Source organism: Gossypium hirsutum, chromosome D01, assembly GCF_007990345.1.
Source record: "Gossypium hirsutum isolate 1008001.06 chromosome D01, Gossypium_hirsutum_v2.1, whole genome shotgun sequence".
Taxonomy (NCBI): Eukaryota; Viridiplantae; Streptophyta; class Magnoliopsida; order Malvales; family Malvaceae; genus Gossypium; species Gossypium hirsutum.
This window is the reverse complement of record NC_053437.1, coordinates 17,199,444-17,219,361: the sequence shown is the minus strand read 5'-3', so window position 1 is coordinate 17,219,361 and position 19,918 is coordinate 17,199,444. Positions and strand designations below refer to the sequence as shown.

Here is a 19,918-nt window from a genome sequence, read left to right as displayed (position 1 = left end):
TAGACGTCTAGACATTGATAGGTATTAGGTAAATACATCATGGTAGTTTCAAAAAGAAAAAAAAAGAGAACTAAGGAATTGTATGGTATAGTGAGTATAAGATTTTTGAGCTTATGAAAAAGACAAAATGTTAATCGAGAAAATCTCAAAGAAAAAAAAAAGATAAAAGCAAAGTGAGTTGGAAAAAAAAGTACGCTCACATTTGTTTGAAAAAATAAAGAAATAAAAAAAATCAAGCTCGGATGATTGTACTCATGAATATTATACTATGCCTTAGTGATGGAGAAATAAGGAAGATAAGAGAAGTGGATATAAAGTGGTGAGATTATTCGAAATTGAGGGAGTATAGGAGACAATATAATGTGTCAAACTACTTTTGTGCTTAGCCATTATGTCAAATTTGTTCTTGAATTCCAAACCAACCTAAGCCGCAAAATGTTACAAGTCGAAAAGTCCTATGTGACTTAAGTAGTACTTTATATGGATAAAATTGTGCCAAAGATTGATATTTTTACCACTTATATTCTTTTAAACATAATTGTATATTTATATATTTGTTTTGATGGATACCTATACTTAATATTCTTTTATTTGTTTGCTTTGTATAATGAACGAACTCTTCTAATTTTAGAAGTTATGAGTCAATTGTGTATCATGCTAAAGTTATATGTTTATTTGCATTATGTTTTTAATATAGTTCTTCCCAATTCCTTGTATCAAGCTAACTCAAGTACATTTTCTTTTCTTGCATGTTTACTTCTTTTTTCTTGTATGTTTATTGCTTGGGGGCAAGTAAAGACTTAAGTGTGGGAGTATTTGACCTACCACTAATTGTAGTGGTAGTTTAGATACGTTTCACCATGTAAGGAGCTTGTCTTTTGGATATTTTAGTATTTATTATTTCATTTTTTTATTTAGTAGTTAGGTAGTAAAAGTTAGTAAAATAAGTGTTTTTACACATTTTGTGAGTGTTAGTAACCTATTAGACCAACATGGACCTTAGGTAGTTCTAATTTGTGTAATTAAGTGTGCAGAATACTTAATTTAGGGCTCAATGGATGTATGAACATGGGGCGAGTGATGCAGAAGCTTCTCGAGTTGGTAAAGTATGACACGAACCCAAGATTGCACAAAATGCATGTCGTGTCGCGCCATAGCTTGTGTATGGCGTGACATAGAACCGACGTGGAGCCTAAGCATTCCAAGGCTAATTTTGTCCACATAATCAAAACTTATACGAAGACCTAGGACGTGTTGAAGACCTAATTTGGGTTACTAACACCTCTATAAATAAAACATTAAGATTTGATGTAACTAAGTCATTTTAAACGCATCCAAAAACTTTCATAATTCAAAAGTAGGATTTAGATTAAGTTTTCTCTTATTTTCTTAAAAGGTTTTATTCTTTTCTCTTGGAATTGATTTCGATTCAAAATTTATTTTATAATATCGAAGTTATTCAGTTAGTTTCCTTTGCAAGCGATGATTCATGTTATCCCAATAGAGAGATTTTTCACTCTGCGCTTCAGTCGACATCAACAAGATTGTTTTTTTTTATCTCTTTTCTCTATAATATTTAATCATGTTTATTTCAATTGAGATTGAGATCATGAATAAAATCATGAGTAGCTAATTCCCTTAGGGAAGATTAAAGAGTGGATGGGAAAGTGGTTAAAAGGGGGTTGAGGGTTTGTCAATTGGATTAGTTGGTATAAATTACGCATTCTTAAATCTTAAAATTGACAGCCCTAGGAAGTAATCAAAGGTTAAATGAGGTTGGGAGATAAGTTTGTCGAGTAAATCATAATTTATCCTAGTTGAGAAAGTGAGATCAGGAGATAAGCCTATATCAACCAATTAATTAATCAGTTAAAGGTCGGGAGGTAATAATTGGTTAGTTAATAGCTAATCCACCCTAAAACCCAAATTTGAAGTTAATTACAACCCCTGAAATGAGTTAATCTTATTGATTAATTTAATTGATTTAGTTGTTTGTGTTTTAATTGTTGTTATTTATTTTAGTATTTAATTTTTGATATTCATCTTTTTTATGGTTTATCGTAATATAAAATTTAAGCACTAATATTTAGACTTATTATTGTAAAGAGGTTTTTAATGGATTTAATTCATCCTCCATTTGGTACGATCCTCGGAATGCTTCCCTGTGTTAGGTTGTAACACATTACTATATTACAATTTGACCCATATACTTGCGGATATCACTGCCTTAATTTCTTATATTTTTTGTGTAGTATTTTCCAGTCAAACGTTTGCACATTTGGCGGCGATCAATATACATGTCTAGTTACTCGTCCGGGTTAAAGCTTTAAAACAACATTAGGTTACTCGTCCAAGCTAAACCTGTTTCACATGTATCTTTGAGTCCGCAACAATTGCTAGATCTCAGTAACATTTATAACCAATCTCGTACTAGTGCGCACAAAACCCTATTGGCATGTCCAGCGTATCCTAACATTTACTAAGTTCAAATAGGCATCTATTACACAAATTAACATTTCTTTACAATTTAGTCCAAATCTCACCTTTCATACCAATTTACCACCAATTAATCCACAATCAATCAGACATATACAAATCAAATACATAATTATTTAAACACATAAATATCATATGAATTTACTTGGTTAAAACATCAAACAAGTTGAATCTTCAAGGACTAATCAATAATTTTGGCTTTTTCTTGATTATCTCTGGTTTGATCCAGTTCTCAATCTATACAATTATTCTAAATAATTCATAAATACCAAACATTTTCATGTCAAGCCATGATATGTATGAACCTATATAATCTCTATAACAGCCCGGTCTAAACCCTAGTGGGACAGTGGTTTCGGGACCACAAATCCGAATTAGAAAAATATTTTAATATTATTTTCTGTGTCTATTATGTGTGAATTTGCTTGCATGAAATTTTCGTGTTTTAATTTTATCGTTTAAGTGTCCGATTAAATGAAAGGATTTAATCGCGTAAAATGAAAATTTAAGGGTTAAATTCAATAGGGCTGAATAATAGTTGTTCTTTTAATTTAAAGGCTTTATGTGGCAAATAGACCATTATTAAAGCTAGTGGGAGGTATTTGACAAGAATGACCTTAGCATATAAGTTAGAAATTATTATTATTAAAGGTTAATTGGTAAATGAATTATAATGTATATATTATAATAAAACAAATGAAAATGTTAGTGGATTGTTCATCCACCCATCACCGAATGTTGAAAGAAAAAGAAAGAGTTGAAGCTTTATTATATTCGGCCTAGGTTGAGCTTGATTGAGGTAATTTTTTTAATAAGTTTTTTATAATTTTTACGTTTTTGAGATTGTTGCTTCGTGTTCTTCAAAACCCATGCTTTAATTTTTGGAATTTATGATGATTTTGTGATGTACCATTGATGATAGCTTGTGATTTTTGTTGGTTGATAGTAGAAAATAAATTTTATGTGATAAATTATAATGTTTGTTTTTGAATTTTTGATGAATTTGATTATTTTGAGTTAAATTGTAAGAAATATTAAATTGAGGGACTAAAATCTAAAATAAACGACATGCAAGGACCTATATGAGACTAGGGAATATTCGGCCAAACTACATTGTGATTAATTTGAAATATTTTGTGTTTTGTGCAATTTGGACTGAATTGTAAAAATGTTAAATATTTGGGGAAAACGGTAAATCACCCATTTATGTGTTTTTGGATGAAATTAAATGAAATTATGTTTGAATGAGTTAAATTTGAATGTGTTTAGATCAAGAATTAAAGAAATCAGACTCGGATCGGGGGAAAAATAAAGTCGTCGATTAATCGATCCGTTCCGGTTTATCGCTATCCGAGATAAGTTTATAATCAAATAGGTGTTATAATTTCTGAATAAATATTAATTATATATGCTGAAATGACAGTATGCAAATATATATATAGCTGAATGTATTTTAGTCGGAAAGTAGAAATAGACGTGAATGTGATTTATCAATATTTAGCACTAAGTGTGCAAGTATGGGATAGCTATAGTTATATGAACGGCACTAAGTGTGCGAAACTAAAATGACGAGGTTAAATAAAGGGCACTAAGTGTGCGAAATTAAAATGGAGATGTTGAATAACGGGCACTAAGTGTGCGATACCGAGAGCAATTTGGTTAGATGAGAAAGAACACTAATTGTGCAACTTTATTATGGTCTCGAACAATCATTTAGTACATGATAGATCAAGTATGAAATGGTTGAATAATGCATGATATCAAGGTAAGTTGGTTGCTTCGATTGTGAATAAAAAAAATGTTATATGAGGTAAATGAAAGTATATGAGTACATGAAGGCCTATATTCGGCCAAATGGTAAATATAGGTGATATTATAATTGTGAATTATATGCATTTATATATATGAATGAGCACATTTGGTAAAGAGTGGGTATATGATTTGAAAGTAAAAAAAAATATGTCTTTAATTACATGTAGATTCGGCCAAGTTGAAATTGATTCTTAAATTTTGCAAGCTCAAAAGTATATATATATATATGAATATGATTGCATTATTCGGTTTTGTTATTGAATTATTAACATTATTGAATTGTCTATTTGATTATAACTTACTAAGCTATGATAGCTTATGGTGTATGTGTGTTTCCTTCGGTTTTATAGATTTTGAAAGCTAGTTACAGGCTCGGGGATCATCAGCGAAGTCAATCACACTATCGTCCGTTCATCGGTATTTATAAAAGTTAAATATAAAATCTATGACATGTATAGGCTATACTACCTTTTGAATGTATATATATTTTGAATGAAGTGTGTATATATAATAAGCCATACGAAAATGGCTTGTTTATTTTGTTATGAATGGTTTCATGTTTTGATTAAATATTATGGTTGATGATATGGCTATGTTTCGTAAATGGTTGAGATGATAATTTAATGTCTTTATATTTGATAATTGAGATTGAATTTGGATTATCATTTACTAAGTGAAAGTTGTATATTGAGTTACTGTGATTATAGGATAGTTGAAATTGGTTATTTGCATAATGAATCTTGTTTATGGAATTGGCCTTATAAATGACCTTTGATTAATTGGGAGAATAAATAATACTAATATATATATGTATATATATAGGATTCGATGTTGGTATGTTTGGTATGAAAATGTTGAATATTGTTGAATTTGACATTAGTTAAAAATAAAATTATATTCGGCTAAAGTTTGAAAATTGACCATATGAATAGTAACTTTATTTGTTTGATGAACAAATATTTATATACAATTTGATTAACAGTTTTGTGTAATTGAATAATAATATGTGAATATACTATGAAATTATATAAATGCTTATGGAATGTTCGTCCCAATGGTTATAAATGTTTGTATTTATAAGGTTGGTATAGGTACATATATTAAAATATAATGATTACATGTAAAATAAGTAAATTTTAAATGTGAGTTTTATATACATAATTGGTCTTTGTTGTTTATAATAGATTTATTAGTCGAATAGGCGAAATGTGATATGACCGATAGTGGTGTTTGAAATATTCTAGATAAATTTTAATTATTAATTATATGTTTACAAATATGTTCGATACATGATATGAAATGACTCGTAATAAATTGATATTACATTTTTTTATTTAAGATTAGGTTGTTTTAGTAGGTTGAACATGCATATATCTATGATTATTCGAATTTAATTTTGGTTCGTTAATACCTCGTAACCCAATTCCGGCGATAGTTACGGGTTAGGGGTGTTACAATCTTATTATTTTATACCCCTAAAATTTTGTATTTTATTCAATTTAATCCCATAAAATCGAAATAGTCATAACTTTTAATTTTGAGCTTCGATTTGAAAATCAACCTCAATTACTTTCATTATAAACCTATATTATATGTTATTACTAAAATTTAACCTCAATTTGATAATTATACATTTTAGTTCTTATGTGCAAAACTAATAATTTAAACATTACAATCTAGTCATTTTTCACATCTAAGCTTAAACTCTATCAATTGAACATCAATTTATTCAAGAAATCAACAATGGAAACTTTCAAAAACTTTAAGGCCACATTTGGTTGGTTGTAATAGTCATTCTATTACTAATCAATTCAGTGATAAATAGTGATTCCTTCTTTTGGTTCACTGAATCATTTATTCCACAAAATCCTCATTTATCCCTTATTACAGCTTCTCCTGTAATAAGCATTCCTCATCTCACTCAAAAAATAGAAACTCCACAGAATAGACTCACTGAGGAATAAAGAAAAAAACCCTAACATGCCATTATTGCCCTTTATCACTCTCAGCCTCACTGACACCTCAAGCCACCACACCCCTTAAAGTAATCGACGGAGTTGATCCTCGAAGCTTCCTCAAAGTTGATCATGGTAAGGTTATTATTCCCCTCAATCTCACTTCCGTTGTTAGAATTTCATCTCTTTTCTGGATGGAAATTTTAAATGTTCCTGGAGATTTTGTTTCTTTTTCTCTTTTTTTTTTTTGAGGGGGGATGGATAAATTACAAAAAAAATAACAAAAATTCGTACTCTTTGAATCATTTTCAAAGATTATTTAAGATAAGTTGTCCCCAACTTACCCTGACCACTATTTCCTAATTTTGTATTTGGTCTTCCTTCCTCCCCACTGCTCAAATATTTTATTATGTACATTGAAAATGGTTTTTTGTGTGTGTTTAAGTTGCAATGATAATGATCCATTAGTATCTACTATCTAGTTTGGACACTTGATAGCTAAAACTAAAATTTTTTATGCTATCAGTGCGTTTGGTCTTTAAACATGTGTTAAGATCGTATAATCAATTTGCACAACTCTGTTGCTTGAATTTTGACACTGCTACTTGAATTTGCTGCTTAAATTTTTGTTTTGCTTCTGAGAATTTGTTTGTTTGCATATTGACTCTACTGCTTGAATTTGCTACTTGAATTTTGACTTTGCTGCTTGTGAGAATTTGTTACTGCTATCAGTGAGTTTGGTATTCAAGAATGTGTTAAGATGAAACTTTTTAATTTTTGTTTTCCTTGTGAGAATTTTTTTGTTTGCATATTGACTTTTCTATTTGAATTTTGACTCTACTGCTTGAATTTTTGTCGCTGGAATATTGACTTTGTATGCATTTCATGGAATTCTTCCATGCTTGTTTAAGTTTGCAATTAGGAGTCATGATCTTGAAATATTTGATTAACAATGGGCGTGCGATGAAATAGCTTCTTGTGTAATCATTTTTCTCGAAATTATTTTGCAGTTCAGTTCCCCATCCCTCCCTCTATGAAGTTTGAATAAAAAGAATGGATGAATAAAATAAAAGAAGCCTTTTTAAAAGGAATTGTGATGTGTCATGTGCATTTGCATTTGCTTTTACCACCCACCAAAAAAACTTAATAATAGTCCTTTCTTGTAGGTTGTAGTTAGTAAGTAGTACAAGATATACTTTTGATGTATTTCAAGCGTGTTGGCATGGCTGAGCAGATTTTGTGATGTGATGATTATTATTTTTGGATAGCAATTGTGTTGATATGATGATTATTGTTTTTGGATAGAAATATGAAGTTGTTTAGTTGTATTGATAGAATAGTACTGTATGCATATCTTTTGAAGATTAAGTACTAAGGCTAGTTTTTCTAAACAGAAATTCGTATTGTTTGTAGTTGCCAAAATGTTTTTTGACAATATATGTTCCTTCCTTTTAATTTGCTGACGGTCTTGGTGGTACACATGACTTAGGATGCTTGCAAAGGTGATGATGCATTGATGTTGACTGTATTCAAGTGTGATATCTACTGAAGTTCTTCCACTATGAATGTTGTTTTTTTTAAGTTTCAGCTATAGAAGTTTCATAGGCAATTAAGAAAACACGAGAATAAGGTTTAAGAGTAACTAGATGGAGTTTAATGTTGGGTTGTCTGCATGTGAAGTGGTATAAAATTTAATGCACTCACACTAACTGATGGTGTTTTTTTTTACTTTTGTGGAGCTATCTTTACTGATTTATAAATGAGATTAATAAGCCAATAGAATTTTTTTATACAATGTCTAGAACTATCCATGTTTGATGCATATATAAACATTGACTAAAAGGATATAACCCCTCATATATAGACATATCTGCATAGAACACTTAAGCTGGAGCCAAAGTGACATAGTTTTTTAATCTGATATTTTTCTTTGGTTTTACGAGTGTTTGTTGATATAATCAACTAAACTGAAATTGATGAGAATCTTGGAATGATCACACAAATCTTATTTTCCCTGACTACATAAATTTTCTTCGCATGGGATATTTACTTTTAATCCATGAGATTATCCCTTTACATTAAAAGGCATAGTCTTCAGCTTAGTTCCAGTGAACTCTTAGACTTTAGATATTGAGGAATTTTATCAGCAATCTAGAAAAAAAAGGCTAAGGTAGCCAAAAATTAGATGACTTTTAACCTCTAGTCAAGAAGGATGTTGTTCTACTCCACTAGAAAAATTTGCATGTTTCTAGAAACAAGAAGAAAAAGGCCTCATGTTTATTTCATGTCGCTAACTAACAACTTTGCATTATTAGGATGCACAAGTCGTTATATGAAGACTTTCATTGGTATTTTATATAATTAATTGGTGGTGATAAAGACTATAACTTGCAACTTAATCCAAAATATGGGTTTAAAAATATTTTACAAAAAGATAAAAAAAATGGGTCAGGTCAATCTAGGTTTGAGCCTTAATAGTGAATTCCAAGCACGATTTATACTGTAAATGAGTTTAATTTATAAATTAATCTCATTATTTCAGGTTTTTTACTTGTAGAGATATTTGTAATTTCTATTTTGTGCTTTGTAAAGATTCTTGATATGTATTGTTCATCTTTCTTTGGCAGTGTGTTATTGCTTCCTCTTCTTCTTTGGCTTGCTTGATTGCTTCCTCCACCCACAGCTGAGCCTCTTGCATTCACTGAATCATTGTGTGTTCTTTTGCAATTAAATTCTTTGATTTTGTTTTACTGTTATTGAGATTAGTGTTGAAGAAATATGACACGTTTACTATGATTTGAAGATATGTAACACTTTAATATCTTGTAGTAATGGCTCGTCTACCTTTAATAGTACAAAGTGAGAGGTGTAAAAGAATTGGTTTTGCTGTAACAGTATGGTTGCAAATGTGTACAGTTGCGAGTTGGTTCTTAGTTAAATTGCGTGTCGTCCATAACCTACCTACTTATAGACCAATGGTTATATCATATATTTTAGATTTTTATGCAAAACAATGTTATATGAAAAGACTTGTATATGCAAGTGATGAGACCTGTATTGAACAAGTTATGATGAATAGAATTACTTTTTTTAAATTATGTGAGATATTACAAACTTTAGAAATATTGAAGTCGTCAAGGAACATGCTTGTTGATGAGCAAGTGACAATGTTTTTACATATCATTTCTCATCACCTTAAAAACTGAGTTATCAAGCATCACTTTGATAGGTTTAGAGAAACCATTAACAGATCATTTCACAATGTTTTAAATGTTGCCATGCACTTACAAGACGTGTTATTTAAAAAGGTAGAGCCAATTACAGCTAATTCTACAGACCTAAGGTGGAAATGGTTCAAGGTATTAAAGTGAGATCCATATATAGCTCGTACATAATTTAGTTGATTTAAATATAGTATCCTAACCCGAGGTTTTATACATGTGATGTAGAATTGCTTAGGTGCTTTAGATGGAACCCACATCAAGATTAGGGTTCCAATATTGATAAACCTAGATATCGAACGCGAAAAGGTGACATAGCAACAAATATGTTAGGTGTTTGTACACTTGATATGCATTTTGTTTATGTTCTTTCTGGTTGGGAAGGTTCTATTACTAATGGACGGGTTCTTTGAGATGTCATTAGTAGGAGACATGGACTAAAAGTTCTTCATAGTAAAGTGTAGAATTAGAGGAATTTGAATTAATTTTTAAGATCATACTTTTTTTAGAAAATTAACCACGATAAATAGTTTTTTTCTTTTTTTATAGGTTGTTATTATCTAGTTGATGCTGGTTATACAAACTATGAGGGATTTCTTGTGCCTTTTAGAGGACAAAGATATCATTTGAATGAGTGGCGTCAGGGTTAATAGCCAAGTACTCCAGAAGAATTTTTCAATATGAAACATGCTTTAGCATGCAATGTTATTGAAAGATGCTTTGGGTTATTAAAACTTAGATGGGGAATACTCAAGAGTCTATTATTCTATCTTGTGAAGGTGTACAATAGAATTATTATTGCATGTTGTTTGCTCCATAATTTTATTCGAACCTATATGAGTCTTGATCCTATTGAAGCTGAGTTGGGAGAAGAATTACCTAGTAATGTGATGGATAACGATGAATCGAATATCGTAAATATTTATTCATCGGATGCATAGGCTACTTGGAGGATGAAACTAGCCAATCAAATGTTCTATGAATGGCAAACATCTAGAAATTAGTTAGGTTTAAGGTAAAAATAGGAGAAAGTTAATTTGTTTATGTTATTTCATGTATCTAGTTTATGAAACTTTGGTAGTGTTTGAATTGTCTTTATGTATTATACTAGACTTGTTGAATTACAACTTTAATTTATTTTCTTTTGATTCGTCATTAGTTATAATTTTATAAAGTGTTGACCTTTTGATTCATAATATCAAACCTAATTTTAATTTGTATTTTTTCTTAAGATAGTTATGCCAGACTTTTCACAATCAAGTGCTTCTTCCCAAAATTCTCAAGGAACCAAAAGGTAATGAGTTCCAGAAGAAGATGCCGCGTTGGTTGCCTGTATGGTCAACTTGCACAATGTTGGAACCTTTAACACAGATAAGGGATTCAAGGTCGGTTATTTAAATGAGCTGGAAAGAATGTTAGAAAAAGTTTTACCTCATGCTATGTTGAAGACTAAACCTAATCTTAAATCGATGATTAGGACATTGAAAAGGGATTAGACAATAGTTTATGACATGCTCAGTGGAAAAGACAGTAGCGACTTGGGTTGGGACGAACATAGGCAGCTTGTTGTTGCTAAAGATGTTGTGTGGAACTCATATATAAGTATAAAAATTATTTCATGTCTTTATTATCTTGTTTTGACCAAACTTATATCTAATTTGGATTCCTTCTTTTTTTTTATAGAGTCATAAAGAAGTCAGTCAATTCAAACATCTCAGTTTCGTTTATTATGACCAGCTTACTGCCATATATGCAAAAGATCGAGCCACTGGGAAAAATGCTCAAACAACTGCTGATATTATTGAAGAAATAGATGTTGAAGATGTAACTACTACAAATATTCATGAAGAAACAATTTTCATGGATGCAAAGCTGATCTTTCTTTGGATGATTGAATCTCTCAGCTACACAATCACAACCACTTAGAAACTAAGATGATTCCACATTTTCAAAGAAGAAAAAAAAAGATTTCTGATGCAAGTGAACAAATTTCTTCTCCTTTATTTACTGATGTTGCCACGTTATTGGGGGAAAACATACGAACTGTTGGCCTTGAAATAAGTAGGAGCATTGCCTCCGAAGTGCTAATTCAACAAAAGTCAGAAATGGTCATTCAAGAAAGTGCTCTAATATTATATCCGACCTTATGTGAAGTAGAAGGATTAACTGAGGATGAGCGCTATCGTGCGTTAAGCAAAATTCCAGACCATCCCACGTAAATACTCATTTTCTTTAGTCTACCTTCTTCTATGAGATTGGGATGGGTGAGAAGATTTCTTTTTGACCATTAAAAATCATGGTTCTGTTGGTAATGTTTTGGTAACTTTTTGTATATGTAATATTTGGATGGTATAATGACATGATAGAATGCCACAAACTGTTGTAACTTTTTAATGTTGTAAAATTTAACATATAGATTATGGCATATAAGTTAATGACATCATGTAACTTTTTGTTAATGTATGAACATTATGTTTGGATGTAAAATATAATTCTCAAGCTATTTATTACTTCCAATCTTTTGCTTTTTAATTTAGAAGATAATCTTTTTTATTTGTTTCGCTAATGATATTTTAGCACGTTAAATATGTATTGTAGTTTAAAAATAATAAAGTAGGTTATATATTATTTTTATAAAATTATATATTATGATTTTTATTAATTCATATTTTAATAATAATTATATTAAGGATGTTATTAATTCATATATTATTTTCTTAAATTATATTTAATAATAATTATGTTAAAATATGATTAACTTATTTTTTATTAAAATATGTTTAATAATAATCTTATTAAAATTTAATAACAGTAACAAACCTAAAAAAATTATGCTAATGGTACTTTGGTCATTTAAGTCTTTTTCATTATGCTATTACAACATCTATTACATTCAACCAAGCACAACAATATTATTATGGCTCTATTTCATTCAATTGAACCAAATAATTGAATTATTGAATATAGCTCTATTCCATTATAGCCCTATTCTATTCACCTAACCAAACTTGTCCTAATAATTTTACAAATTGGCATATGAGCTAACTAAATCAAGTTCTCATGACCTCAAAAATATAAAAATTACAAGAAAATGATTAATTATAATATCTGGCTGAAACTTCAAAAAAGGTTTTCTCCTTACTTGACAGTAAAAAGAAGATGAAAGATGATATTTAACTTTTCCATTAACTTTAATATATATAGTATAATTAAACATTAATTAAGTAAGTAAATTACTAATCCCACTTAGTGCATAAGTCCATCATCACCCAGTATCACTTATTATGTAATAATTTATTTATCATTTTGGACCTTTTATTAATTTTAATTTAAGCCTCTTAGTCTTTAGCCAATTAAAACTTTTACAATTTAGTCATTGTACCTTAATTAAACAATTAATAGACAAAATTGAAGGACTAAAATTTGATATTCCATTATACAAACTCTATAAATATTCATATTCAATATTTACGAACCCGGTTTACGAAAATAGGGTTCCAAAACCTCCTTTTCTAGCACTACTGAAAGATCAAGCTGTTACACTCGCAACAGGACACGTGTCCCACAAAATCACGCAAAAGCCTGCTCTATCATTGGTGTCGTTTCTCAAGGCACAAATGTAACACTTTATTATTAATGCAACTATTCCAAAACCTTTGATACATCTCTCCTTTTTATGAAGCATCCTTAACACGCATAAACTAGGCAACTTTCCTCCTGTCGCTCCATCTACCACTTTGTCTGCTTGAGTAACCGTCCATTGAGAAAGCTACTCGAAAGGTCTCGAAGTAGGAAACTTTGTAACCTACCTCTCGACCGGAAGGGCAATTGTTATACCCCTACCCTAGTAGTGATATGTGGCAAGACATGGTATGGCTGGTAAAGACCTCTCGTCAAATGCGACTCACAAACAACCCTTCAATTGGCACCCCTTTGGGTGAACCTCCATTCGGGACCCTTTATGACTAACTCTCTGCGGATCCCCTTAAGCCATCAAAAACCCTTCTACTACAAACCCTTCGCTGTGACCATTAAGGTGTAACAACTTCAACAAGGAGAATGTCAAAGTAGAACCACACAATACTACGCATGATGATAACGGACCTATAACGACCCTACCACCTAGCCAACCACACAAGCAGGCCTACCATTCGTATTGACGGTTACATGAAAATACTAGACAAGGGGTGCCCCTATATATACCCCAGAATGCAAGTGGCAAAAAGTCCTTCTCCCTAAGAAATACCTAAGTAGTGCCCAACTATCTCATTATTCCTTCCTTCTCCTCTCCTCCTCTTTTTCTCCTCTTTCAATCTCTGATTCTCCACCTATCACAGATGAACCAACCTTTCAATCACTGCTACCTTCTCCTCATTACCTTTTCTTTGTTAAACAATTGTATCAACCATTTATATATAGTATTATAATATTAATCATAGCCATTAACATTGACTAACATTTCCGAATTTAAAATTATTCAAACTTTTTTATCAGAATGGTCGGTGCATGAAAGTCTAAACTCATAATCTCACATCACCGGCCTATAATATGTAATTATCAAATAATGAGCGGCAGTCCCTTTTTGCATGTACTATTTTTTCTGTGCATGTGAAAGGGCGATGCGTCAATCTTCAAACTGAAGCATAAAAAATTCAGCATTTCGTCTTTGTGCATTTAGATATTTAAAATATTTTACTATTAATTATTTGTAATTTAAATTCATGATGTTTAGAAGTTGATAATTGTCAAGCACTAAGCTAACAGCCATAAGCCTTCGGAACAATGATATTTATTCATGGTAGTTTCTCCTCCAAGAGGGTTCTCCATCTTTATTTATTATGATTATTCTTATTTTCAAATACATATATTGATTTGCATTTGAAGACGTGTACTTGAACATCTACGTAGCTCACCTTTATGTTATGAGAATCTTAAAACATTGGTAATCCATTTTATCTTCTTTGAAAAACTTCTTCAAAACCAATCCATAATTGAAAACGTACTACCCATAATATCATCTATAACCTAATTTCTCTTTTCATACAAGCAATTATATTAACAAACACAGAGATCCAATGCTAATCAAGCTTCATCTCATACAAATTTTACTATTGGATAAGTAGCCTAACAATAGCCATATATTTTATATTTTTTGGTACAACACAAAGCAAAGAAAAATACTTTAGTAATTCAATGGTGAAAAAAGATAAATAATAAAATTTTGGTTTAATATAATATTTGGTATTTAAATTTGATATGTTTCCTTAATTTGGTACTTAAACTTAACATAATTTACTAAATTGGTACCTAACCTTTTCTAATATACAAATTAATATGATATACTAACAATATTACTTTTTTATAATGTAGCAAAAATAATCAATATATAACCAAAATATGGCAAATACACACAATTTTTTTTTGAATGTTCAATTACTTTTAGTGTAATTAATTAATTTTTTAATTTAAAATAATATTTTTTTCTTTATTTTAAGTTTTTAAAACTCTTTTTTTTCTTCAATATATATTCACTAAACATAGCTCAAATCACAATTTTTTAACACAAATTTCCTTTGATGCGGATGATGTTTTTGTTTGCGAAGATCACACCATGCTAAGCTTGTTATAATCCATGCCAATAAATTTCATGTCATCTATTATACATTAGCTATTTTAGTCCCTTGATAAAAAAAAATTTAACACCATTAGTGTTTTAGGGTAATTTATATAACATTTGACAAGTTTAAATATGAACCAAAAAAAAAACCCTTAGGCACAAAATAAAACCCAAAAAATTTAAATATTAAATTAGAAAAAAAATACAATTAAATACTAAATTAAAAAAACTTTATTACTAAATTAAAAAAAAAAGTGAGGTGTTGGAGTAGAAAAAGTTGAGGTAAACTACACTAACAATCACTCAACTTTGATTCAATAACAAAACAGTTATTAAACTTTCAACTCAGTCACTAAACAATAGAAAAATAACAAATCAATCACCATAGCCATTTTCCTTTACCGGCATAGTAGAGCTGTCCCTTTCCCTCTGCTAACCCTCTCCTAAATTTTTCTTACAGGAAAAAGAAATATCTAGCAACAAGATCAAGCATTTGGGGCAGCAAATTGATTGAAATTACGACATCAATTTGAAGCAAATAATTGGAGCAATCGGTGAGGAAGGAACGGTAATTAGTAGCCACTATATCAAGGCTGATCGGTGGAAGAAATTTGGCTAACCCAGCAGGCTTTTTGAAGTAATGGTCGGTGCAATGGGTAGCAAATACTTGTTCGACCGACAGTGAATTAGAGAGCAAGCAAGCAGGTCAACGAAGCAGCTTATTTAAAGCACATTGAAGGCTGTTTAGTCGACTATTTAGAGGCTATTTGATGATTGAAATTGGATCAAATGGCAACTGGTATAAACGGTGGGCAGCAACTATTTTGGGAGCATTTCAATCGACAATTTGTAGCAAATAATTTAGAAGCAATTTGGTCGATGCAAGCAAGGGAAAGAGATAGTGGGGAAGAGGGAGAGGGTCGAAGTAGGGCGGAGGGACAAGGGGGTAGAGGGAGCGAATCGGGATGGTGGGGAAGAGGGAGAGGGATGGGAGAGCAGTGGTAGGGAGAGGGGGGGAGGAGGACGGAAAATGACAACTCCGTTACCTCTGTAATAAAAAATGATTAGGGTGACTGATTTGTTAATTTTTTAAAGCTTAGTGGCTGAATTAAAAATTTAATAACTGTTTTGTTATTAGAACCAAAGTTAAGTAACCGATAGTGTAATTTACCCAAAAAGTTATATTAAACCTAAAAATTCTTCCTAAAAAGAAAATAATTGTGGACGGCTACGTCAAATAATTGGATCCATCGGTCAGCATCGAATCGGCGGCTGCCGCCCAGGCAACAGTGTTTGCAATCGTTTGTCGGTAAATTAGAAAAATGGAAAGAATTAGAGAATATAATAAAATAGTTGAAACATGTGTAGGTTAAGTAAACACGATATAATTAAATACTAAAATTACAGAAATTGTTAAGTGCAAAGGTTATGGGCTTCTATAAAATAAGGCACACAGAGTTGAACAAATTAAAGGCGATGCTATGGATGATTTTTCCATGTCTTCTTACAACCAATTAAACAACATTCCAAAGAGAAACATTGGAGTTAATTTTGTTTCAAAACGAAGTGAATACTTAGCTTCAACATGCACCATCCATGGCGGAGGCTTTTTGTTTGCTCCACCGTCGTCTCTCACCTTCTCTCATCCTCCTTCACCTTCCATTCTCAACCCGATATTATTATATCAAAATCACCACCAGCTGCCGCCACGGCTGCAACCACCTCTCCTCCCACTTCCAACGCCTACTAAACCTCTCCACGTGTCTCTCCCTTGCCGAACTCGAAGCCTTTCTTCTTCATCATGTAAAAACAAAAACAACAAACTCAGAGACCAATTCTTAACACCAAAAAGCTCAAAATCAAAACAACTCATCATCAGTGCAGGCAAAGTAGAAGATCGGCCGAAGAAAGATAATCATTTGAAGCCAAAACAGGCAACAGAAACACAAACCATAAGTAAGTCGTCCTTTGACATGGCAATGGCACCCGCTAACCCTTTAGGTTCCGATCCGAATGATCTCCCTATTGCTTTGCCATCATCATACAGAGCAGCAGGTGACGATGCCAAAAAAGATTTGGACGAATTTTCAGGTTCTATCTTTCCTCTGTCTCCACCACCTAGCAGCTTGCCTTTGCCTAAGTTTTCGCTAAAATCCAAGCTTAGTTGCAACCCTGAAGCCGCTGGAATCGACTGTGGAGACACCGACAATCTCCGACGGCTCCTATGTCTCCCTTGAATAAAGGAGAAAGTAAGTTTTCTTCGTTTTGGGAATGGCAACCATTAACAGCTGATTCGAGGAAACCTGGTAGCTAGGTATTACTAGCTAGTACTGTCAATAAACAGTTAGTCAATCTTGCATGAAAGTTTGTGGTGCAAATGAGAGGATTGAGTGATAAATGAAGTGGAGGACGAAGGTTTTGCATGAAAACATTTATTATTATGTTGTAACTTGTAATCCAAGGGAAACTAAATCCAACTACTACTGCATGCTAAAATCTGCAAAATGGAAAAGGAAACGTTGAACATCTCTACAGCATAATTATGATAAATAATCACCCTCTCAACCCTAATTTTGTTTTTGTTATCTCTAAAAGCTTTTTTATTACGTTGGAGGCAGGGATAAGCATATTTTACTTTTAAATTCCAACCATAGAATTTTTGAAAAATATCATGATTGATGTTAACTTTAACTTCAATTAGAAAGTTGGCCACATATATATATATATATATATTTTAATAATATGCTACATTATTTTTTTATACTACATCAAATATTATTATTTTTAACTCTATAATTAATATAATTAATTATTTTGTCTTAAACCCTATATATCCTAAACCTATTCGTATTGTAAATCCTAATCTAGCTTTTTACCTAAAATCATAAATATTAAATTTTCAAATTCTAATCCACCTCAGCATAAATCATAAATCTAGTTAAACAAAAAAAAAACCTATTATTTATTAATTTTGTTTCAGTTTTTGCATTATTAATCTTATTTAATTAATCAGGAGAATTATTCAAATGATATTAATTAATCTTACTCGAATTATTCAAATGAAGTGGTGGTAAACAGATGCTTAAAAACTGATTTTTTTTGGAATAATTAAACTCTTTTTATTACATGGAATGCAAAATTTATCTAGTGACCCTGAAATTTATTGATTTAAAAAATTCAACAACAAAATCAATTTAAAAAACTATGGTCTCTTGCTATAGAAAAAAGTTAAAGGGTAACAAAAACTTTGGGTAAAAAATTCAAAAAAATCAATTCAGCCCTTTATCTAAAAAGTAAAAAAGAAATCTTCTATCATAAATCAAAAAAATTAGTTGAGTTCTTATAAAAAATCTGCACTCAAAAAACGAAAACAATCTGTAGAATAATTTGATTGTATTATACTGATATGATTGACGAAGCCACCAAAAACATTCATCACCTCTCTTGAATTAAAGCATCATGCACCTGGTGTTCCAATTATTCTTGTTGGAACTAAGCTTGGTGTGATTCTTACTCCTGAGATATGATATAGTATATATGCTCGGCATGGCCATGTTTGTGAATTGTGATTTGCTCAATTCTCTAAGCAACTGATTTTTTTCTCAGATTAACAGAGAATCATACTATACTGATGTTTCTGAAATTATTTCTCATGTTTTACTCTTTTGCTGCCGCAGATCTCCGAGATGATGAGCAATTCTTTGTAGACCAACCTCCGAAGAAAAAGTCACATGGTGGTTGATTTATATTATGATCAGTGAAAGATTCAAGTGTAACGAAGATAGCTCGACTTGCCAGCTTCTTGCTGCTCCTGTCTGTATCACTGTTGGAATTATTTCAATTCAAGGAAGTAGCAAAGCCATCATGTACAGTCTCTCAAGCTTCAACTGACATTGTAGGGGTTTCTTGTAAAAGAAAAAGGCAGCAGGTAGATTTTCTTTTTTGGTGTTTTACTTATTGTCATGATGATCTATATAATTGTTGACAAACATTCCTTGTATGATATGTTAAAATTTAAAGCCATTCTCTTAAATGATATATAGCTGGTGTTGATGGTATGAGTTATAGAATTTCATTGAGTTGGTGACATGTGATTTCTAATTTAGGTACAAATTTTCAGTTTTTTTGGTATGTGAGTAGTGTCAAATAGAATCTCATTATCATATGGAGGTAAAGATTTGACTCCTTTTAATCATGAGCTTATTTGCACTGGTCAAATTAGCTGGAAAGGTAAAGTGGATGAACTGTTGTCCAAGTTCTTTTTTATCTTTTTCGTCGACAAATTTAAAAAGTGGAAGAACGTGCTTTGAGCTTATTTATTCTTGTTTTCTAGCAAGTGCAACATAGCTTTGAATTAGACTATTTATTTTGGGTTCTAATATTGTTTTATTTGTATTTTAATCACTTCAACATTAATACAAGGTTTCGTGCTACTAATGTAAAGAATCCTACTTAGATGATGATTTACTCTTACTCATATGAAATGTTGAAAGGTGGATAGCGTGTGTAAAAGATATGGAAGAACAAAAATATGGTTGCATTTGACAGCATGATAGTGAGGGAAAAAACAGAAGAATATGATATGATAACATGAAAATTCTAAGGGTAAATTATACTCGGGGTCACTAAAGTCTTAATAAATTTACGTTTTGATCACTCAACTTTAAAAAGTTATAAATGGTTACTGAACTATTCGAAAGTTTCCATTTAAGTCATTTAATTATTTAAAAGTTTTTATTTAGGGCACTAGGTTAAGTTTTTTTTTTTAAGTTTGACTAACGAACTTCAAGCGACGATCAATATAATGGATCAATACC

At 31.1% G+C, this 19,918-nt stretch overlaps 1 protein-coding gene across 1 annotated transcript; it reads left to right on the top strand.

The window, feature by feature from the left end:
* Positions 1 to 16,526: 16,526 nt before the first annotated feature.
* LOC107917058 (uncharacterized) lies at positions 16,527 to 19,163 on the top strand. Its single transcript, XM_016846450.2, has 2 exons — positions 16,527 to 17,350; positions 18,779 to 19,163. Exon 1 carries the CDS (start codon positions 16,583 to 16,585, stop codon positions 17,336 to 17,338), a length of 756 nt encoding a protein of 251 aa, XP_016701939.2. The 5' UTR covers positions 16,527 to 16,582; the 3' UTR covers positions 17,339 to 17,350; positions 18,779 to 19,163.
* The last annotated feature ends 755 nt before the right edge of the window (positions 19,164 to 19,918 follow it).